The sequence below is a fragment of the Poecile atricapillus genome, chromosome W (assembly GCF_030490865.1).
Source record: "Poecile atricapillus isolate bPoeAtr1 chromosome W, bPoeAtr1.hap1, whole genome shotgun sequence".
In the NCBI taxonomy this organism is placed as follows: domain Eukaryota; kingdom Metazoa; phylum Chordata; class Aves; order Passeriformes; family Paridae; genus Poecile; species Poecile atricapillus.
In genome coordinates, this window is record NC_081288.1 from 24292587 (window position 1) to 24316502 (window position 23916).

Below are 23916 nucleotides of genomic sequence, written 5' to 3' on the forward strand. Positions count from 1 at the left end.
ATGAAGAACCAAGGAGATAAAAGCAAAATCGTTTTTGTGAGAGACTAAAAGCAATGTGGTCCACTCCTGTGGCACTTAAAGATTGTTCTTTAAGTTCAACTTAGCCTTAGAGCCATTTACTCAAACTAATGCTTTTCATTTCTAAAATAACTTTTTTAGTATTTGTATTTCTAGAGAAAAGAACTGGAGATGCATACACTGCAGTTCTGAAAGCTAAAAATCACCAGGCAAGTAAAAGCAACAACGTGGATCAAAATCTAAGCAGCTTATTTTAGCATAAAATAGAGATATTATTTTTAGACTCAGCTGCTCTCTTAAAGCTTAGAGCTTTACCCACAAAACTTAAAGCATCAGGGTTTTAATCAGAATTGGTCAAATAGATTTTCACTTTTGGATCAGTGTTTCAATCAGTCTCATGAACAACTATCATTGCTACAGAAGTGGAAAAACACCCAAATAAGCAAAATGCAATCCAAATTGCCTCCACAGAAAAAGGGGCCATGACTCAGGAGAGTGCTTGGGCTGTCTTTACACCACCAAAGCCTTTCAACTCTCTCCCTGCAGCCAGCAGGAAGAAGGCAGTGGCACTGGTTGCCTGGTTTCACTAAATGGTGGACAATAATAAATCCTGCAGCCTTTAAAGAATATTATAAATATGGTTTCAGTGTTATACTGAAGATCAGAAGAGAAGAAACAAAGGAGGAAACAAAGTCAGGTGTCACGTTCATTTTGATGAATGACAGAAGAGTGGTGTACACACCACAGTGTCCCTGCCAGCTCTCTCCTCATCCACTGGTACCAGGTGATGCCCACAGTAACCTCTGTCTCTTCCTGGGGATAATGGATGTGGAGAACGAGGGCCTGGGGTTGCTATCAAGGTCATGCAATTCACACAGTGCTAAAGAACCAGAAAACCTTATTTGAGAGTCCATAAAACATATTTTCATACAAGCTAAAGACTTGCAGAAGCAGCTCCCTGAGCAGCAGGATGGTATTTAACAATCTCTTCCCTGTGTATTACCCAGTGTCTAACATGAACTGGATTCACCTCTTGCAGAAACAGTATCATGAAGCATCTGCCTGTTTCTCGAATTCAGCTGAAGTGAGCCAATGCATTCCACAGAGCTGGGTGTGGGGGACAGATAGAGCAGGGCAGCGTGATCACATATGCCCTGCATTCCTCAGAGGAGGGGGAGGCAGCCTGGAGAGCTGGTAGGGGTGTACAACCAGATTACCGCTGCTGAGAGATGGAGAGGCACTGCTGCTTTCAGCACTCCTGATCCATTGCAAATAATCATGTCGTGGCTTTCAAAAAGTATCACCTACTATCCTGTTCTGCTTCCCCCACAGACTGCTAAACTGGCTTGCTTAGAAAGAATTAAGACGTAACAGAGATGGATATGAAAGAGGAGGAGAAAAAGTTCAAACCAACTACTGAACATCCTGAAAGAATGGCAAAAGAGTTAGCATGGTAAGTAAAAATAAGGCAGTGGCTTTTTCCCAGTGTGGTTTTTCAAGAGTATTTAACATTTGGATATTTCCTTTCATTGCTTTCTGCCATTCAAACTTCTTTGTTATTTAGCTTTTCAGATCAAAAGTGGTTTTTTTCCTATGAAATCTAAAAAAAGTTCCTAAGGCAAACTGTATTTCTGGCTGAGTTAATAATGTGTGGTTATCTAAAACAGGATCAAATGGAAAAATGAAAAACTAAATGAACTTACTGAGCAGACCAAATGGCTCAAGAGGTGCCTAAGAGTCAAACTCTTAGGAGTTCTCCCTCTGATGAAGAATTTATTCAGAAGTGAACAGCCAGATTAAGGCTTATGCACCATGGCACAGTGTGTGTGCCATTCAGGGGAGAGTTATAGGAGTGAAGACTGGTAAGCTGGAGACTCACAGAGAAAGATGTGGATCATGAACACAGTTATTCCCTTTTTTTTTTTTCTTCCCCTCTTTCATAAGAAAACTGTGGAAGAACATTCATTTTTCAGGCAGAGAGGGTCAGCATTCAACTTCAGGGGACCTGTTCCTACAAGACTTTAGGCTCCTGGACTGCTTGAGGAAGAGGTGAAGAAGTTAGGAAGGCTCCAAATAAATAGGGTAGGATGAATGAAAACTAAATAGCAAAAAATACTGAGTAAGTATACTGGATGGACAAAACAAGGGAACAAAAAGACAGAGTCTGAAGAAAGCAGTGCCTCTCTCTTGACCTTAACAACGTGCAAGAGGGGCCTGGGGTCAGATTCAAGGGCTGCCCTTGACAATGCAGCTTCTGTGTTTCCCTGGAGAGACAGTGATCCAGATGGGAAAAGTCATCATCCCTTCTCCTTCTGAGAGATGCCTCCAAAGAAAAAGGGGCCATGGAGGAGTCAAGAGGAGCTCTCTGCCCACTAAATGGAGACTGGGCTGCCTGATCTGAGTGGCAGGGAGGGGAAAAGTGGAAATAGCCAGAATCCTTGTTTTCCATTCCTCAACTCTCCTACCCATTGGGGGCTTGATTCCCTTGGGCAGTGCTGCAGCCACTATGTGGGCATTTAATGAAAGGTGCAGGGGCCTGGCCATGGTCCTCACCAGTGAAATTGCATCGAGGTCTTTGCTTGGAGAAATTTGTTGTCTCATGTAGAGCATGGGTATTCAGCCTATGGGAAGGATTTCAGCAGGTAAACTGGGGAAGCCTCCCTACAAGAGTCTGGGGGAAATGTGATAAACTACCTTGTGATGGTGACAAGGGTTACAGCTTGATCCCCCAGCAGGGATCAGGAGTCCACTTCTGACCTTCTGCACTCACCCACCATTTGATGGCAATTCCTTTGTAAGGATCTCAAGTATAGTAACATTTGAGGAAAAGGATTATGAGGGGAAAGGCAGAGACTGGAAGTTTAGGAAAGAATTAACAGGCCATTTTGAAGAGTACCAGGTCTAGCTTTGAAGCTGAACCTGCTTTGAATGATGGAGAGGGTTGGATCAGCGGCTTGAAGGGAAAACCTAAATTATCTGATTTCATGCTTCAATGTGAGTAGCATGATTTTTAAATTTTTAAATTTTTCCTATTCTCTTTTAGGATAATTGCCAAGACAGTCAACAAAATAAAGACTTTGATAAGGTAATTCCAGGAAAAATTATTCTTGTTAATATCACCCAGACTGACAAGTGTAATATCAATAAAAAAGAAAAATCTGTCCCAGACACAGTTTGATCAGAACATGTATGCTCATGAACAGTCATAGACAACAGATCAGGACCACTTTGAAAAGAGGAGAAACAACTTTTCTCCTCTTGGGAAGCCATGGTCCTGAGAAAGTCTTCAAAACCACTGCATTAATAATCTGTACATGCACATGATGCAGAATCAATAGCCTCATAAAAACAGAAAATATCAGGTCATTCAAACAACATCCAGTGGTTTTCTTTATCCACCCAAATATATTTATAGTCCTGAGTATAAAGCAAACATATGATTTCTTCAGGATCACTATCTTATCTCTACATCTCTCTTCTTATGCCTGCTTTCAAGTTGGGTGCCTGCAGATGATGATTATCAATACTGATTTCTCTTTTGGCAACAGCGTCCAGTCCCAGACAACATGGGACTCTTTCTTGACAGACACTGCACCGATACACAGAGCAGGGGACAGACCCAAACATGAAGAGGCTTCAAGTAAAATGAATGTCTGGTGCCAAGGCTAGCAGGGAAACAGAATGTGTCCAGTGCCCAGTGGAGCACATAAAAGAACAGGCTGTGAACCCCACCACTGTTCCTGGGACAGATTACCTCTCCCTAGCTGTTTCCACATACATTCCTTAGAGAGAAATTCACTTGTCACTGACCTGTTCCACCCGGATTTCAAATTCTCCATTCACCTTCTTCCCCTGGAAATATTTGGCCCTGCAGAAGAAACAAGAGAGACAAACATGGTTAAATAAGATTTTTGGCTTTCGTTACATACTGTTTTGCTTCTGCATTTCCCTTTTTGCTGAAGAATTTCTATCCGGGTCACAGCATGTTTTTCTAATTCCTATCTTCTTTTAGCTTTCTGTTCTCCAGGAGAAACCTGCCAAGCCAGATGAAAACCACATTGGAAAGTTCCTTCAAGGCTTGTTACTTTTTCATTTAATTTTCAAACTGAAAACCAAATGTTCTCCTAATCTTTTCCAGGGAACAACTCTAATCAGTGATTCCTTGCTATATCTCATTTAATACTCAATCTTTATTCTGTAAAAGGAGAGCAACATATGGCACAGCATCAGGAACTTCTTCTGATGTTGAGCAAGGAGCTTTACCATCACAGCTGAAGTAGTTGTGAAGCCTGTTCCCATGCTCTCACACTCCAGAGCTGCTTTCCACTTCTGTTTCCTTATGCTATTGATTTAGGGAAGCTGTATCTGCATCTCTAGAGTGTCACTGATGAAGGATCTCTTCTCTTGAGCTGAAAACTGTGTTTGCTTTATGGTTGAACGCTCCTATGAGAAGAACATACACCTTCCACCACCTGTGTTCCTATCTCCCCACTATGCAGACAACAAAGCACTTCTAGAAGGTTGCTCATGCAAGGGGAAGGCTGACAGTAGTGCTGGAGAAGAAAACAGAGGAAAAGAACAGGCAGTTTTAGCTTTTTATATTCATATTTGTGTATAATGCCCTTTACATTGATTGGTCAGTGGGGAAATTGCCAATATAAATTTCCCTGTGACTATTTCTCCCCAATTCTTCCTCTCACCAAACAAGCTTGACAGAAGAAAATATGAATTTATTTTGTCAGTCCTCCTCCCCTATAAACTTTCAGAAGGCCATGTAGGCTCCAAAGGGCTCCTCTATTTGGAAAGCACTGAAAACAGTTGAGCCCTGCAAGAGCCGTTTCCAGAGAAAAAGTAATTCTGGGCTCTGTTTCCAATTGGCAAAGACAGGACAGAATAAAGAAGTAAAGGAAAATGAGGGGAAGCTGGCTTTTCTCCCTATTTTATAGTATAAGCAAAAAAAAAAAAAAAAAACCTAAAAAAAGATGGCTCATATTTTTACTATTTGTTTCAATAAAAAAAGGAGAGACAGTAGGAAGGCAATTTTGCCCATGGCTGAAACACACCAGTTTATAGCTGAATGCTCCCCACCCTTAGAAATATGACGTGTAAATGAAATGTTGCATTGTCATTCTGGCTCAAAATGAAATAGAAAATAATAGAAAAATACATATAAAATGTCAAAAGCTTTCTGTTTAATTCTAACAAGGACATCTGAATGCTGTATCACACTTCCCTTCCCAGACAGCCTATCCATCAGCATGGTGCAAATTAAGAGTCCTGCATAGGACAGGGACACTGTAGCAGCCAGGTGTAACCAAGACCAGGTGACTCGAACAACCCCTGTCTGTTTGGTATAAAAAGCAGATCTCTGGCCATTTTTCCTCTTTTTTTTTTTTTTTTTTTAATTTATGAGCATTGCATGAAAAAAACAACTCCGCAGACAAGCTAAGACATCATGCCTCTAACAATAAACAGGAACTGTAAATGCACTTAATAATTCCATTAAATTTCTGGAGGCATGGCTCAAGAGGGTCTGGCAACATTCCTCACTCCTAAACACTGGGGATATTGCTGGAACCAGTGACTTCTTAAAAGCTGCAATAAGCTTTCAGAGGGCTCACAGGAACTGGTCTGAAATTTGAGGCACACTATTCCTTGGTACAAGTTTGGTTTTATTCCCAGCATGCTCATAATATATATTCCTTACCCACATTTATGAAACACACTTCCTCCCTCTATGGCCCCTCCTTTTTGTTGACTAGCTGGTTTCAAACTCCTTGGTGCTGCTTTGCTTCAGCTTGTAAAGGAGCGCGATTGACCACAGTCCTCAGCCTGGTTCAGATGCAGCAAAGAGGCTGCCTGGTCCAGGAAATCAGCCTCCACAAGGTTACAAAATCATCTTTCTCCTCTCTGCAGTACAGGCTGGGCTTAAGGATGGTCACACAGAGGGTGCATCCAGCCTTGGGAGTTGTTGGAGTAGTGCCAGGGACCTAAGCTTAGACACTGTGTGACCTCTCTGTCCTATCCCTCTTTCCACACTGGTTGTCTCATCCAACATCCCCAGAACTTTCCTTTAACAGTACAGTATATAACTTTCTTTCCAAGACAGCCCCCCAGAAGCTTAACCTGCTCTGTCTGTGAAGACTACAGGTGCTAAGCAATTTGCAGCCAAATATTTTGGTCCACCCATCATTTTGACACAGCCCAGGGTAAGAATAAATCATTTCTTACTGAAACATCTCTGAAATGGATGGAGTGTTGTTTTCAATTCTCACCTAGGGTTTTGGAAGCCTGGGGAAGTAGGGGCTATCACACTGAAATGAAAAATGGCATTAGCATCCTCTTGGAGCCCCTCAAATTTTAAGCAAGCTGAAATCATTGCTGATGCTGTGGAAGCATCATAGCTCTTCCGAGAGAGAGACTCTGTCTGAAATGGCTTGTGGCCCTTACAGTGGGCAAGAGAAAGGAAAGGAAGACTGTGTTGCTGTGGTGGGACTGCATGAGAAAGAGGGATCTTTCTGGCAATCTCATGGCTGTACAAGACATTTGTGGATGCTCTCTGCCCCAAAACCACCTGAGGAAGTCTCCTCCAGACCTCTGTCTAGGACCTGACTCCTGCAGAGTTACCTAGGCAGCTTGTAGTGTGGCAGAGAAGCTGTGCCCAGAAGATCAATCCAAAAACTTTCTGGGAACCTCGGAAGTGTCCCCACTCTCCTTCAGCATAGCCAGGTCCCAGTGATGAGAGGAGCAGCTCATGGCCCCAGGAGGGCTCGACGTCCCCAGCTGGGGACACTGGGCAAGCCACTTGCCACACAGACAGCCAGGCAGTCTGCAGCACTGACCACTGCTTGGCTGGCCACCCTTTATTTTAAAGCATGTCAGATGTTCAGCTCAGCAGAACACAGAGCTATAATTTGGCTAGGCAGGGTGCAGATGGGCTGGTGCGGCTGCTGTGATCTCAGTGAATTAGCATGTAAACATGTTTTGACTGAAGAAAACTGCGGGGCCATGCTCAAGAGCGGTTCCTGGGTGGGATCTACAGAGCTAGGCAACCATTGAAATGTGGCCCCATGGACTGGGAGGGAGGAAGCATCATGATAAACAGCCAAATGTCTGCCCTGGCTTGTAGGAAAGAAGCTTGCCTTGAACCCCTCTCTCTTTCTGATTAAGAAGCTGCATGCTTTGGAATGGACATATTTTCTGGGTGCAAAGGCATCAAACAAACCTAACTTTTGCTTTCTGCCTCAGCTCTGACATGATTACAGGGACAAAAGTAACCCAATGCCACTTCTTATGAAGTAATCTGGAAAGGATAGAAGTTTATTTTGCAGAGGCCCAGTCTGCCTCAATTACCATGGCTGGAGGAAGCATACACAACAATTTTCTATCAGATATGAAGTGTACTTTTAACAGCAGCAGGGAATAATAAAAGATCAATTCACCTCCCATTACCTACCTCAGGCTAATTCACAGATTTTCAGATCTTCCTAGGAGAGACCTCAGTGGAACTGCTATAGCAAATATTGGAATGCTGTCTTGGAAACTGGGAAGCCATTCTTCAGATGAACTAATAAGCCTGAGCCCAAATCCCCTGTGACGTGGGTGAACCCTGACTCACACCTGTGTCACTGTTCAGCAGAGGCCTTGAGCTACAAACTCAAGAGCTGGCTAGTACCTTCAACCCAAAAATAGGCTCTCCTCACTGAGAGCATGAGAGAAGGACACTAGGATATTGAAATAGCAAATTCCTCCTAACCCTCTGACTGAGCTCATGCCTCTGGATCAAGACACAACAAGCAGAGAAAGCCAAGCCAAACTTTGCATGAAAACCACTTCTTATCTGGAGCAGGAAACAGCCTTTCCTATGCTGTAGAGGGGCCAGAGCAAAACACGGTGAAGAGAGAAATGCATGGGACTCTTGGGGAGACGTGGGTAACAGAGTGGGTGGAAGAAAGGAGAGAAATGGTAAGAAGAGACTCGAGTAAACAAACCAAAAGGCAATTTACCATGGGTAAATTCTGGAATTATCAGAATTATTTCCCTGGTATCACATTACACATATTTCTCTTGAGCCCTTGGGTAAATAAGGCATGTAAGTTCTTTCTGGATAATCCAGGAAAAGGCGAGGCTGAAGCCCCCTGGTTTGGGTGTGGGGGCACCTCGGGGAGGGTGGGGAGGTGGTGAGCCACTGTATAAAATCCCCGTGTCAAAGGGCCCGGGGGCCCAAGTGATGCACAAGGCACTCACTGTATGTCTGCATTGTCTCCTTCATAAAAGGGGCTGGGACTGGGAAAAAGGAGGCAGTTTCCAAGATACTGTCTAGCAGCTGCTGGAATGCCTCGACCCCCCCAGCCCCTACATGCTATAAGGGCAGCATGGAGGAGAAGGGAGAGATGCATTTCTGTCCCCCTTTTTTTTTTTTTTTTTCCCAAGAGTTAAAATAAGGAAGGTTTTCCTTTCAGGAGCCAGTTCTCAGCCGCTCCACCACTTTTCTCCACTTTAGAAATTCTCAGCCATACATAATAAGGAATTTTGAGATGGTCAACTCCTGACTGCCCAGGGCATAGGGATGGGAAAAAAAACTCCATAAATGTTGAGGTCTGCAAACTGCTGGAGCTTTTGTCCACACCTACTTTGGCACTGAGGCCTTTATGCAGCGCTCAGCTGTGAGATGGACTGGTTGGTAATTCACATTTATTCTGCAAGAGTACCTTGGGGCAAGAGATAGGGGCATCAGAGTGGCAAATAAGTGTGACTGATGTGTGCTTTGGCACCTCAGAAAACAAGGTTTGAATTGAAAGTTAAATGGGCCAGAGGCAAGTGCAGAAAGAAAGAAAAGGTATTCACATTGCCACCTCCTGCTCATCACATACTGACAGGGAAGGACCAATGAATAAATCTCAGGTTTGTGGTGGGTCAAAAGGTAACCCTAAATACACTGATACTTCTCCAGGAGCTCCATAGAAGTTTCAGCTCCATCCCTGGGGCACAACAGTGCTGTGACCAGCCCTGTTCCTCCCTGGGGCAAGATCATCCTGCTCTTGATGCTGTCACCACCTGTCTTGCTGTGGCCACCAAAGGCAGAGCCAGCTCCACAGCGCTGCAGGTGTGTCCTCAGTGTCCTCGGTCGGGCTGTGGGAACAGATTTCTTTTGTTGCCTTCTGGGAAGAACCACAAAACCCAGCCCACTCTGATTACTGTAAAGCCACCCCTGAAACATTATTAGTTGTGGGATCACATCAAGGGAAGGAAGGCCTCACCCGAAGGGGGTTGTGCTGGGCTCTGATGGCAGTATGGGTTAGGGCTGTTTTGGATAAAGGAAGTCCTCCTGGTGAGGTCCTTGGTGAGATCTGAGGTCCCACCCTACAGGGCTGGGAGGATTTTCTTGGCTTGAATGCAGATGGAAAGGGAAGTTTTAGGGCAGCAAGGGAGAAGGGTTTTTAAAATCTTCTTTCGTGAGTCCTCCCTTTCAGAAGGCCTGTTTTCCGGGGAGACCTGGCTTGGCAAGCCACCGTCACTTTAGGGATCGCGGACACAACCATTCAGGCCGCTCGTTCTATTCAAGGAATTGTGGAGTCCCACACAATAGCGGCCTCCCAGCATCTTCCTGTGCCACCTCCTGCTCATCAAACGGGGGTAATCAAAGCCATCCCCCCACCAAGAGAAGAAGCACTAGTTAGTGCAGCGCTATTGCTTTTGGGCACAGCTTTTTGTGCTTCTCTGAGCTGTCAGAATAGGAAGGACACTTTGCTGTAGGTCTGGTCCCCCACCCAGGCTGTACTGTGGTCACATTCCTCCTGCCCACAAAGAGCTGGGGGTAGGAGGGTAGGGGGTGGAGGTGGGGTACTGCATTAAGTGCAACACGAGGCAGCAATTTGATTTTGTGTATTATCAAAATAGTGCATTGCTGGAATATTTCCACATTGCTAAATCTAAATAATATAGCCTGGAGCTGTTTGCAAGGGGTATCATTTTTTGTTGAGGATTTAGCAATATTTTTTTCCAGCTTACTTCAGTTCTTGAATTCGAGGAGCAGTAGGACTGGACTATCTTGAACCAGCCGTGGGACTTTCAGACAGAAGAAATCTGGATCACAAACCTTGAGAAATGTATCTGAGGGTTGGGTTTGTCGGAGGGTTTTTTTTTCTGATATGCACAGGACTAGGCAGGACATTCTGAGGTTAAATTCTATGCATTTATAGGAACTCTGGTAAAGTAATTAAGGACCCAGATTTGACTTGCATTAGCATAGTTATAACCTGGTGGGGAATGTTTTCCATATTCCTTGTGTCTATTTTTGTAATGATACTAATCCTTTACATTTCTGTATCACCTTTCATTTAGGGGGACTAGATCCCAAGATACTTTACATATGCAGGACAAAAATACAGACAGACATGACGGTGCTATACCTAAAACAGATTGGAAAGTGATGTGATAGATGCAATTTCTTGAAAACTTTTGACAGCCTTGCCTCCTTTTCACCTCTGTGTCTGTATGCTAGGGAATAGAGAAAGTCTCCGTGCTGCTCCCAGGCATGCACATGTGCACAAACACACACACACACTCATTTGACGCAAACTTTCCTCCCCTTTCTGCTTTCCACTTCTCAAAAAGTGGAATTTGGCAAGAAGCATAGGAACAAAAATATTTGGTCCTGGGTAGACAAAGCTAAATGACAAAATATAAGGGCTTTCTAACCAGATATGTGAAAATGTGTATTTTATGTGTAAGTTTTTTCAAATTACTGCAGCATTGTTGCACAGAACTTGTGAAACCTTAAAAGTTCACCACATTGTAAAAAAAACCTTGTTCATAATAATCTGTTGTCAGTGACCAACACGTTGGATGATTTGGGACTTTCTTATCAGGAAATATAGACAAAAGTTTGCAATTCTACCAGCAAAGTCTTAAGTTCAAAGCTTAAATTCCAAAACTTCTCATTATGTTTAAATAAATTAGGAACAGAAATATTCCTCTTAATGGAAGCCTTAGTATATCACCTTTAGCCTTCTGAAAGCATGAAATGACTCATGACACTCATTGAATATTTTTAAAAGGAATTCCTTGAAAAAAACCCAGGATTTAGGAACTCCCATGTCACTAAAATTCAGTATTAGACTGTTATTATTTCACAATCAAATTTTAAGGCAAATGACATATTTAGGGCTCAATATTTTCATGTTACAAAAGCAAAAATAATTTTCTTATTAAAAGAAGTTGGTATTTTCCTTTGACCAGTGTAAGACAGTAATCCTGTAAAATCTATCCATAATTAGACCTGAATCATGATGTTATTGTTATACAAAGAACCATTTTAAATGTCTTAAGAGGATTTCATTCAGTATTAATCACAGTTTCTCTCTTCCATGATCTTAAAATTTTTGGAGACAGTATGTTCAGGCAGATTTGGCTGCGAATTAAAGGGGAGAAAAAAACAATGCAATTTTGTGTCTCCACTGTGACTTATTTTTTTGGTGAAGCATTTCACAATCCTCATGTGTGTAACTGCTGCACACAGGGCACGTGTATTTTGGGCAAAGCAGCAAACAGCACTGTGAGCTCTGGAAACAGCCTGAAATGTGGACAAAACGCACCAATTGCTTTAAAAAGCCAGATGAGCTGTTTAACAAATGTAACTTAGATATCCAGCAAATGCAACAAGAACAACTCTTTATGCTGTCTGGTCCAGAAAGCAATGCTTTTAGCATGTGTGGCTAATAGGAGCCTTAGCTGTGCTTGATCACTTCCCCATAAGCTGTTTAAACATGAGGCATTAGGCTGGAAAGCTGAGCACTTTCACAGAGGATGGGGGTTAATAATTCACAGTGCAAAATCCTGTTTGATCTGCTGAGAAATTCAATCCAGCTAGAGCACAATTTTGCTTAATAGCATGGTGGGCGAGGAGGTTGCCAGAGGTGGGATGCTTCCCTCCTGGCTGAGGTCAGGCTGCTGGAGCTGGCCCATGTGCCACCACCTGTGGTCTGCTGTCCCCCTTCCTCATGGTCCTGCTCCCGTTTGCTGCGTGTCCAACACACACACACCTGTACTCATGTCTGAGCTCCTTCTTCTCTGGCAGCTGCTGTAGGTGAGTAGTGGATGTGTTTTTGGAAGTCTCCCAAGGCACAGATACTCCCAGCCAACCAGAAGGAGCCTCATTCTCCAGGTGGAGGCTCCCCAGCTGAGAATTGTGCCAATAATGACAGAAGCCAAGCTTTTCCCTGGTGTGTTGATGCACAGGCAGATTCACTGCTGTGCATGCCTCTGAAGGCTGCCTGTCAAAGCCAAGGGCACAAGGGAGCTGTATAGGTAGGATTTTCCTCTCGGGCACATCCTACACATGGCAATTCACTGCCTGCTTCCCTGCAAGGTCTAGAGCTGCGTCTTAGAGGAGAATGGAAAATTTGTCAAAATGTTGCCACTTTAACAGAAAGCTGGGTGAGTTCCCTTGTTCTTAATAGAATGTACCTTTCTTTTACTGCTCCTAATGAAGAAAGCAGCTGATCATATTTTGTGGGACTCACATTGTTTTTATAGTACTTTGCCTAAGGAATAAACCAGAGCATATTGCATGCCAAGAACGGCAAGGATTTTATGGTGGAAGACAGGCCATGGATTCCCATGGATGCTCTTTCTTTCCTTCAGACTTCTGAGAGAAATTTAGTGCTATACTGTGCCGTCAAAGACATAGTAGGTCCTCAAAAATAGAAAGGATTGTCATCTGTCACTTTAAAGTGCATTCAACATGCACTTGCCTGTTTGGGTTGTTAAAGCATTTCATCGAGCCCTTGTGCAACACCTCATCCTAACCCACAACTGCAGCCTTTGCTGTAATACAAACAGCGATGATAAATTAATGTCTGGCTTGGCAATATTGCTACAGTCTCCAATTCTGAGAAAGTGTTTTCATTTAGAGAAGAGAAATCAAATGGCAGATTCCACTGTCTCTCACCCTTCCTGTCCATGAACAAGCTGGTCCTTGTTGTAAACACTGTGTAACTTGCTCTCAGACGGAGGAGGCACTGTGGAAGCCCCCCACCCTTGAAATAAGGGCAGCACATCAGTAGTTATTTCTTGGGGATTTTTTTAGTTAGCTATTTCAAAAGGAGAAGGAAAGAGTTCCTTGAAAACTGAACACAAAGGTTTCACAAAGTAGAAAGACCAGAGCAGGCAGAGGCAAAATGAATTACAAACATAATGCTCCTTCCAACCCAGAATCACCAGCACAGAAGTAACAATGTGCTGTTGTTCACCTTCCAAAGTCTGGGACTGTTTCCATACATGATGCAGAGTTGATAGTCAGAATCCCTGGATAATCAGCTTTGTCAGCTGGGCTCTCACAAGGCAAGCACTGCTTCCTGAGGCTGCTCAGCCTGAACTCACACAACACCCTGGCTGAGACCAAGAAGGTGACTGCCACTGCTCAGAAGTACCTTACCAAAGATAGACATCCACAAAGCCATGGCTCTTCAGTGCTGCTCTCAAGGGCTCACTGAGTTTCCTGGAGACACAAAAATCCACCAGGAGGAAGCACTTGTGGCCCACTGGAATGGTTGCATTGGTATGTTCTCTCAGAAAGGACCAGCCTCTCAGCAGTGGAAGTTTCCAGGCATGTATTTCTGTCCAAGCTATAAAGAGCCATGGCTCTTTGGCAGGCAAGGGTTAGTAATGTTCTTTCCTTGTTTTTTCATATCATACATACATCAGGGTTTGATCATGAATTCATACACTAATTTTGTTGGGTGTCCTCACAGCCTTAGAGAAAGTAAAGGCAGGGAGTCTTTGCAAGCAGCATTTGATACCTGCACACTTGTGGGTTGAGTCAGAGAGCTGGGATAAATGAAAGGGGTATCTCATCATTCCTAGAAACTGCTAAGTTATAGACAGCAGAGGGATAGCCAAGACAGCAGGATGCAAGAAGTGCTTACAGGAGTGGAGGAGTGAGGACAGCATGGGTAGCCTTGTTTAAAGGAAGGTACACTTCCTTTTTATATATCCCAGCTGCTGCTGCCTCAGCAAGCTCAGCTCACAGACCACAAGTCTGCATGACAGAGCAGCAGCTGGGAGATATAAAGACAGGGATTCAAATGAAGTGTGTGTATTTTAAAATATGAAAACACTGCAGCAGGGTCCAACCCCTCCTTGTCGTTTGCCTTGCCCTGACTACTTCCAGCACCATTAATCTCAAGGAAAAACTAGACTGGCCTTTGAGCCAGGGCTTTCCTCTCTGATTACAGCATTTGGACTACACAGCGCTGGGTAAGCTCCAGATGCTGGAGCTGTGCATCAAAAGCACTCCCATTCCCAGACGGAGGATGCTGTGTTAAGGGACTGCCACCTGGCAGCATCTCCAAGGAACTGCAGAAACACTGCAGAGAGAGGTTAGTGAGCATCAGCCTGCAGGAGACTTGTGGTGCACCCAGGAAAGAGAGACCAGGTCTGGTTGAGCCAGACCGGTGTTGCCGATTGATGGAACCAGCGTTGAGGGGCTGCTACTGTGATGAAAGGCTCTAGGGCAGGGAAACATTCATGGTGACCCTTATCAGGGACTTTCCCACTCTCTTAAGAAGTTGTTCTTCCTTTGAGAAAAATCTCACTGTTTTTCCTCTCTTCAAGTTGGCTGAAGATGCCTGACCTAGTTGTATTAAGTCATGGTCTCATTTAGGTAAGAGCTAAGCTTTTGATTTGTGAAGAGACACCTAAAAAGGTAGGTCTCATCTTGTCCCCACTCTTCTAGTTAAACAGAGAAGACCAAAGGTGACAACTGTACTAAAGAGTGGCGTGGGATGAACAGAAAAATAAAATAATCTCCCTTGACCAAGACCAAATAACCCAAATTCTTTCATTTTGAAGTCTTCATTATTGTCCCCTTACCTGGGCCACTCTTTCCTTCTTTTGTCTTGCAACAAGGTGGCAGATGAAACAAGATCATCTTCCCAACACATTCTGTGGATTTTTCCCCCAGAAAGCTTTCTAAAGGAAAAGCTCTTAGAAAGCTTTTTTTTGCCTAAAGCTTTCTAAACAGCTGACTTTGAGTAGGAGCATACAAAAGGCAGTAAGTAATTTCTCTAACATTTCAGAAGACTTAAATTTGAACACTTTGGAAAGTGTACTGTGCTAGCCAATATCATAGGAAACAAACTTCCAAACTTTTGTTTATAAAGAGACCTGCATGAATAAGATAAATCTGAGGCTTAGCTGAGCCTGAGATCCTTTTGCCAATAGTTGTTGCTATGCTTAGCAGGTGAAGGGCCCTTGACAGGTAGTATGAAGTTTGGTTTTCATAATTTTTGTATAAATTTGCATACAGAGAAAAGCTCAAGAGATGGAGAGCTGGAGAGATTGAGTCACTTTTAATTTTTAGAGTCAACACAGTGGATTAAGGTCCAGAGCCACATTGTTAACACACCTTCAGCTATGACCTCTTAAGATCACTGCTAGATATGACAGCTTGGCTAAGCCTGCTGAGCCAAGAGCACCCTATATGTGTTCACACATTAAGGCTATGAAGAGGTTGGTCAATGAATACCAAATGAACATTTTTTACCAAGGAAGTTATGAAAAATCCCACTCTGCCATTTGCACAAGTTGTCTGACAGACACCAACCTGGGGCCAGAGCTGGTGATCCAGATGTGAAAGCATCCGTGCAGCCCCTGCAGATTATCCATAATTCCCAGATCCATGAGAATATGGAGCTGAATTCAGTGGGGGATCACACATGACTTACCAGTCCGTGTGCGCATCATCGATCACCAGGAGGATCTTGGGTTTCTGTGCCACGGGCGGTGCGGGGCCGACCGAGTGATCCATCAGTCCCGCGGCCGCTTGCGTGGTTTGCTTCATGGCACTGGAGATGGAGCTGAAGATGCTGCTGCCGGCAGAGGAGGAGTGCGAGGGCTGGGGTGGCTGCAGGTGCTTTCTCTCCGTGGCAGGAGAAACCGGGGAGCTCGTGGAGCTGTCGGGGCGCTGCAAGTCCATCATGTAGCCATTGGGCAGATTTGCCACGAAACTACTGTCTGAGAGACGCCGCCGGAGGAAATTCATTGCTGCAGCGTTGGGGGGAAACTTCCTCAGCAAGAGCAAGGCTGAACTGTGCTGTTACCAGTCCTGGAGGATGTCTCTGTGTCCGTGTCTCCTTAAAGTCCAGGCAGGCAGGCTTTACCCCTTGAAATCGTGCTGGAGATATATGTCTAATTTTGTCAGCTATATTTGCTTTCTCTCCTGTGGGAAGAGAATCAAAGACGTATATGTGAGATACATACTGCGAGACAGAGATAAATAACCCCCTTCTGGTTTCTTAGACAGGTACCTTAATCAACAAGAGAAGAAAAGACTGCTGGTTGCTATGCAGTATTCCACACTGCTACAGTCAAACAGGACAAAATATGTGTCACGATTCTCATCCCCAAATGTTTTCTGGTCAGTACAGACCAGCCTGCCCTAGCTTAGGGGCTAACAATTCTATCACTGTGGAGAAAGAAAAAATTACTCAGATAAATGTAAATTTTAAAAAGAGAGGCACCTTATTTCTGGTATCTTGTGTGTTAAAAATTACAGAATAACTAGCAAATAATCCAAATGGATATAAGTTGTATCATCTCTGGTAGGCTTGTGAGCAAGGTTCTGAATGAAAGGAACAAATGTCTGAAATTCAAATAGGATATAAACAACAAATGGCAGAAAAATTCCCACACACATTTTGATCAAATTCAGTGACAGAAATTACTCTTTTCTGCCCCTCCTCCTCTCTGCACTCAGACTCTAAGCCAGGTGCTCACTGGTAGTTGGTTGGTAGATATTAGCAGGCTATCTGATTTTAGAAATTCACTTGTAGGAACTTTGCAGGTATTCAAAACTAGAAACTTGGTTGTCTAATCTTCACATAATCTTCACAGTTTTTTCCTCTCTTGTTGGTGTTTTTGGTTTGTTTGGTTTTTTGTTTGTTTTGTTTTGATTAGAATTTATTCTGCTCAGCTCTTTAAGTGAGAAAATGAACACAGTGAAATGTGGGTTTTTGACTCTTCTCCCTCAACCATGGTATAACGTTGTTTTTACTCAGAGTACTAAGTATTTTGGTAATTAAATAATCTCACAGTTTAAAAAAAAAAAACACCTCTAAGCACATTCCAGAAGACAGACTTCCACAGTAATTTCCCAAGGAATTTTTATTTGCTAAAACAGCCTTTGAGTCTTGGTTGGTGAGATTTAGGGGAAAAACAAAAGAAAATTATTACTGGTAAAATACATGCATTTTTCAAGACAAACATATTTCCAGAAAAAAAAAAAAAAAGAGTTATCCCACACATCAAGTGAGATGAGTCTCATGCATCGTGATATCATTGTTTAAATTATGCCTAACCCCCTTCAAGTCTCTTTGAATGACCCCCTACAAATACTGGAGCTGCTTGCCTTCACCTGGTTTGGTCTCCCTTACTGCTCACCCTCTTGTGCCAAACTCTGATTGCCTCCTGATGGCAGAAAATTGTCTTTTCCCAGTTGTCCAAGAGAATTAATTGCCAATCTCCCTCCTGGAGCTGTGGGTGTGAGCTCATGGAGCAACCAAACAGCTTTCTTAAAATAAGCTCTCATTTATTTTCACCTATAGGGATTTACAAAGATTTACAGACAAAGGAGTCAGACCTGTCCACGTCTGTATCTCTTGTAGCCCCCAAACACTTCAAGAGGCTCAGATGAGCCTACCTGGAAGTCAGCAAGCTACAAAGATCCCCTTGGCATGTCCCCAAATCTCGTCTATCATCACCCCGACTCCACGGGCACAGGATCCATCCGGAGCAGAAGGCTCCCTGCTGCTGACATTGGCTTATTAAAGTTATTTTTCTTTTGCTTTCTAAGCCCTGGCAGTGCAAGTCCTCTGACTTTGCTGGAGCCTGGAGGTGGTCTTTTCCCAGGGAATGGCTCAGGAAATCTTTAATGACTTCCTGCCACGTTCACAGTCGATAATGTATCTCGGGGTATTGTGCTGACTTCCCGCCTGGTCCTGGTGCACCCGGTGACTGCACAACATCAGCAGACACACTCCAGGGAGCACTTTAGCAGCACTGTCTGGTTCTGCAGCAATTGTTCAAAAAAGCAGGTAGTGGAGAGTACCCATGAATTGTGAGCTAGCTACTCACCTCACATATACACCCACACAACACTTGTCCTACTGCAGGAATGGTGAGTGCCAGCACAGAGCCATCCACTGTTACCTGTCCACGATGACCTGGGCAGCACAACCTACAAAGGCTTTGAGGGATTTATATACCACAGACTGGGTAAAAATGTGCTGTGCTGTCCTCTGCTCACGAACCTGTGTTTTCTCCTTGCGTAACACCAGTAAGAAAAATCCCCTCCCTTGAGTGACAATAAGGAGTAGGTGCAGTCCTGGTTAAAGAGAAGCATCCCAGAGATGTCTATTGTCAGAAGGGGTCCAAATGAGTATCCCATTACTGTGTACAGCTATTAGACATGTTCTTTTCTAGGGCCTTGGTGTTAACTGACAAGATGTGGGGCATAAATTTGATACTGGTCTTGGGAGAAGCGCCTGCAGCACAAGATACCTTTCATGCTCTTTGCACGACTTGCACAACCTCAGAGCTGCTGGTTCCTGCTGTGGCAGCTCCCAGCCACGGGAGAGAACCTGCCCCCAGCCACACAGGCTGGACAAGGCTCTTGTCAAAAGCCAGTATCCCTGGGAGAGGGTCCATAAGGACTTGAATTTTTGTAAAGGTGCTTCTTCCCCACTGTCAGGTGTTTGCACAGCTGTTTCTTCTCCTGAGAGATTTGCGCTCTCCAAATGAACATGGGTAACTTGCAAAGCATCAGCAAGTAAATAAATGGGCAAATGTCTCTGCTGGGCCCTGCAGTGAGGGAAGAACAGCATGGAGGCTCATGACCTAGGGTGTCCCAAGGCTGGGTAAGGCCAGAGTATTCCATGATGTGTATGGAAGGCACAGAGTTTTCCTCCGCAATGGGGCTTCTCAAACTGTGCCCAGTGCTCACACTAAACAGTTTGTCATACCTAGTGCAAGGCCATGACCACTCTCCTCCTGGACCCTTTTAAACAAGAATATTTGCAGTGACCTTTTTTTTTTTGTCCACCAGGGGTTTCATAGTGGGAGATGTTGCCCAGGAGATGCTGGAAGCTGGCAAAATTCTCTTGTCTAGAGAGTTTGGGACATTGTACTTAGTCTGGCCTTTCCCTCTGCTGGTTGGCACAGGCTCCACTATCTGCTAAGACTGGGCTGCATGCCGTTGGCTTGGGGAGGAAGGAGAGGAAGCCTAAGCCCTGATGTCACAGGGAAATATCTCTCTGGCAAAGCACACAGAGGTTAAAATCAAACAAGATGACTGCTGCAGCAGTGAGCAGTGCCTGGCTCTACTCTGGGGTTTCTGTCAGGTACCTCGACTCTGGGCATCTCAGAGTGATGGCACAGACTGTCCTCTCATTACATACATTTTTCTAATGAGCTGGACAAGGTAATTAAAATAGATTTATTTTTTTTTTTTTAATGAAGTTATTGGTGGCTTCCCTGTATCAATTTGTCAATTGCCATTAGTGCCACCACAGAGGAGATCTTCTCTGCAATGGGAGCAGTGCAAACTGCCAGGAGGTTTTCTGCCAGCAGTTCACACTGCTTTGATTACTGGAAAACCTCATAGTCTGCTTTTGCATCACTCACACTTACTGTTATTTAGCTTTCAAGTGGCATTTTCATACAGGCACAGGCTGAGCAGGTTAGGACCTCATTTTCCTACTGCTTGCAACTCTCTGTGGACTTCCTGAGGGCTCAGCCTGTCAAGCCAAATCTGGCTCTGTAGCTCCCAGCAGCACAGCATCCATCCAGTGCACATATAGACCTTACTCTGGCAAGTGAGCAGGGCTGCAATTTTAACAAATGCAGGAGCCTACAGCTCTATCAGAAGCAAGACTGATCTACTGAGTGTTTTTTTGTCACTCCAGAGCCACAGGCAGGAGAGATGCTGGCTCTACACCATCAAGTTGTACAATCCCTGTGAACACCAGTCTTCCTATGGCTCACACGGAGACACATCACCTACTTAATGCTGTGCCAGGCACAAACTTGCCTGCAGGAAGGGAGCTCCCTGCACAGCTGGAAATACAGCCCATGGGCTGCTTCCAGACAGAAACAGTTCCTGAGGAGTTCCTCAAGTTGCAAGACAAGCAGCTGCTTCTCACCAAGTAGGAGTCATCTGCTGCTGAGTGAAACACCTGCTCCTGAAAGATGCTGGGAAAACAGCATCTGGGCCATGGAGCTGCAGGCTGGGGATCTGGTCTGTACTTCAGGGTGGGGAAATAGTAACCAAGGAACAGGAGAATGAGTGAGTCCTGAGGAAAGAGAGCAGGCAATAGAGACGGGGAGAGGAGCAGGAGGAGGGAGAACCATCAGGGAATCAAGAGGGAGCAATGTGTGCAATTAAATGAGGCAAGAAGAAGGTCCATTAGAGCTGACCTTGAAAACAGCAGCCAGACTGGCACTGTCAGCCCCTCACTAACATGCAGTTAAAATTCCTGGCTGATATTTTTGGAAGAGCAAGGGAGGATATGCAATCTACTCACTTAGCACACTGACAGCAGCCAAGCACCTACCTGCTTTCTCTCAAGGATATACTCCATGGAGATGCAAGTTATCTCAGAAAACCTGTTGACATGTGTTAGAAAACAAGAACAAAATGTTCACTTAAACCTCTAGTTGGGTTATTTTCTGATGCACAGTAGTGTCTGGAGGGAACCCAGCTCATCTGGCTGATAGCTGTTACCCAGGTTTAGATTTCCCCTGAGCTTGTTATCTCATGCTGTCAGGTAATGAACTGACACAACCACACCAACCTGCATCTGATTACTGCTCTTGACAGAGCAATGCTGGAGGCAGCAGGATGGAAAAACAATGCTGAGGGATTAAACCCCCCACCTCACCATAAGGGACTGCACACTTCCTTCTGCCCCACGGTGGGTGGGAAGGTGAGGGGATGCTCCTGCCCTGGCAACAACCATTAACCTATGCCCTTCACATCCATTTTGCAGATTGTCCTCAGCATACATTCAAGTTTTAATACATTTCCATGGATCCCTTTCTGCCTTCAGGCATACTGACATAACGTGGGAGTTGACTTCTGTGGAGGGACAGCCGTGTTAGGAAACTCAAAATACAGCTGGATGCCTTTCCACATACAATATATTTTTTAAAACTATATTTTCCACATTTCTAGTATATTTCAAAAAGAGGAAAGCAAGAGATTATTTACTATTGTCAAGCTTTCAGTGTTTCACCCCGAATGGTTTCAGCATTCCCAAGCGAGGCATAGCTTGGCATTTCTTGGGAAGAACTGAAAGCACAATAAAACAAATTTTTCTGAAATTAATTAGAATTTTTCTTGGATTTTTATTTCATTTGCCACAGTCTTGGGTTCAAGAGGTTCATATATTTAAACATTTCTTGGTATTTTTCAGCAACAGCTGAAAATCCGTAAATCAGGAAATTACAATATTGGTAAGGAAAAGGATACCCCACCAAATACTCCACATTTTGTAAACCTGAAACACATACAAAAAGAGTAAGAGTTGGAAAGACTGTATGCCAGCCCAAAGAACAGAGGGAAGCAGAGTTTCCATGTTGGTTTTCAGTTTGCAGAGAGCTTTCCCAAACACCAGCAATAAAATACAGCTCTAATGTAGACACTGGTTTAAATTTTCCAGAGCATGTATAACTATAGCATATATTCCACCGACACCAGCAGAGCCACATGGTGTCTTTTGAGGCAGTTGCAAGAAGTCAGGAGGCTGCAGCTGGAGGGGATGGCAGGGCAGGGGAGCAGAAAGTTATCAGGACAATAATCCTACCTGGAGCCCAAGTCTCTTGCTATGCATTAGACAGCAGCTGACCAGAATCAGAGAATGGCCTGGGCCAGCACGGATCTTAAGAAACATCTAGTTCCACCCATTCTTCTGTGGATTTTCACAAGAAGTCAGTCTCTTGTACATTCGATTTCTCTGCTCAAACAGAGATTGTCAGAGATGGCAGGGTGACTCTTTGTCAGAAGCAAATCACTTCACAATGTTCAACATGCTTCACTAAGTCATTGAAACATATAAAGGTGCAATGATTCCACTGTCTTATTGCTGCATTCCTCTAGATCTTAAAAAAGAATCCTCTCTGCTTGCTTGGGTGGCTATTTAACTGGAAGTCTGGGTTTCACAAATCTTATCTGTATTTTCGTTTTGCAAAGCTGCCAGAGCTTCCTGCATAGCAGTTTTGTGGTAGGGGGGGCTGCTTTATCTCCTAAAGATAGTGGAGGTGTGCATATCAAACCAAGTGCAAATGGGACCACTTCCCAAGAGCTACACCCTCATTTGCACAGCAAATGAGCTAGTCTGCTTCCTCTTTTGCCTATTATTTCATAATGGCAAGCGAGGGAAAGAAGATGGGGAAAAACAATCTGAAGTGAAAAAATGCCTCTGTAAGATCATCAGACTTGCAAGTAGATTGCAAAAGAAGATGACTAAAGCCATGAACAATAGTGAAAAATTTTCTAGCAAAAAATAAATCTGAATATTATGATAATACTCTCTAGCTTTAATATCCCCCAAGAACAAATTACAGTGTGCTACTTCTTGGAAACAATATATTATTTCCTCATTTTATTCTCACTTTGGAAATCCCGTTTGACACCTGATGGCTGCGGGGCTGTCTCAGCAGTAATATCCTCTTGTCAATGAGCTTATGGAGGCCTTTTGTGACCTGTCTCTGTTCAACATCAATAATTGCTTATCAGCAAAGACAGACCCAGCTCAACTGGAGCAGGCAGTGTGTCTAATCCTTGAATACCACAGAGCCATCTCCATCTGAAAGTCAGTTGAGTTTGCATCCTGGCTCCATTTCTTATTTCCCAGGAGTACTGTGGTCATTCCCACCCCGAGCAAGAGCGACACTAATGCTTCCATTAAGGCTGATAGTTACACACATGCCAAAGTGGCTCCTCATGGTGATAGGAAAGGAAAGCAGGAGACAGCAGTACAAACCAGAGAATTTGTAGAGATAAATGCTCTAAATAATGAGTGGACAGAATTGTAAGAAGGAAGTAAGCAGGGTTTAGAAGGCCTTGTCTTTTTCCTTCCCAATGCTGGATCTGATGCAGTTCATGTTGTGTGTTGTGAGACACGCTCCAAGTTTCCCACAGCAACCGTGCAAGTCCTGATTTCATGGTGATAAGAGTGAAAGTGGCACCAGACACGCCATTAATAGAGCAGGGATTTCCTTCAGCTGAGAGGCTTGCTGCTTTGAAGACTGCTGATCTGAATAAAATCAAGAAGCTGGGTGTATTTAATATGTAGGGCCTGCCAATATGCATTAGGGCTCATCCAGATAAGAGGTGCCTCAGGGACTGACAGCTCACAGGGTCTCAGAGGAGACTGCAGCATCTTGCCCAGTGCTAATGGGGCTCATGTCTTGATTGTGATCACAAACACTTCCTCATTCCTGTGCCATTTTCTTTCTACTCTATTTCAGTTCTGCCACAATAGGCTGGTTATTCAAAATGCTTGTAAACCAAATATTTCATTACCATACAGTGAACTAGATATGTTGTAGGGGGGAAAAAGTGCAACAGGTTGTGAAACAAGAAAAGACAATTAACTAAGAGATTATAATATACATCAAATAGATAATTATTAGTTAACTGATAGTGATAGGAAGGATTTTCTGTTTGGAGCACAAATTGTATTACTTTTGATATGTTTATAAGACAAAAATTCTACCGCATATTTCCAAATAAAAAGAATCTTCAAACACAACTTCATAATTCTTGAGTCTATGCTTCTAATTCATTTTAAGGTGCCACAAAACCTCAATTTCTTTCCCAAATGTTCTATGCTTCTA

General features: G+C 43.9%; 1 protein-coding gene across 2 annotated transcripts in view; it reads right to left on the reverse strand.

Moving 5' to 3' along the window:
* The window catches only part of LOC131591714 (synapsin-3-like), a 164586-nt gene extending 148523 nt beyond the window's left edge, over positions 1-16063 (reverse strand). For both annotated transcript variants that reach the window (XM_058862690.1, XM_058862691.1), the window contains exons 1-2: positions 15747-16063; positions 3829-3886 (exon numbers count right to left, since the gene is read on the reverse strand). In XM_058862690.1, coding sequence (XP_058718673.1) covers positions 3829-3886; positions 15747-16063 — 375 coding nt within the window. The remainder of the gene's footprint in view (positions 1-3828; positions 3887-15746) is intronic.
* Between the last annotated feature and the right edge of the window lie 7853 nt (positions 16064-23916).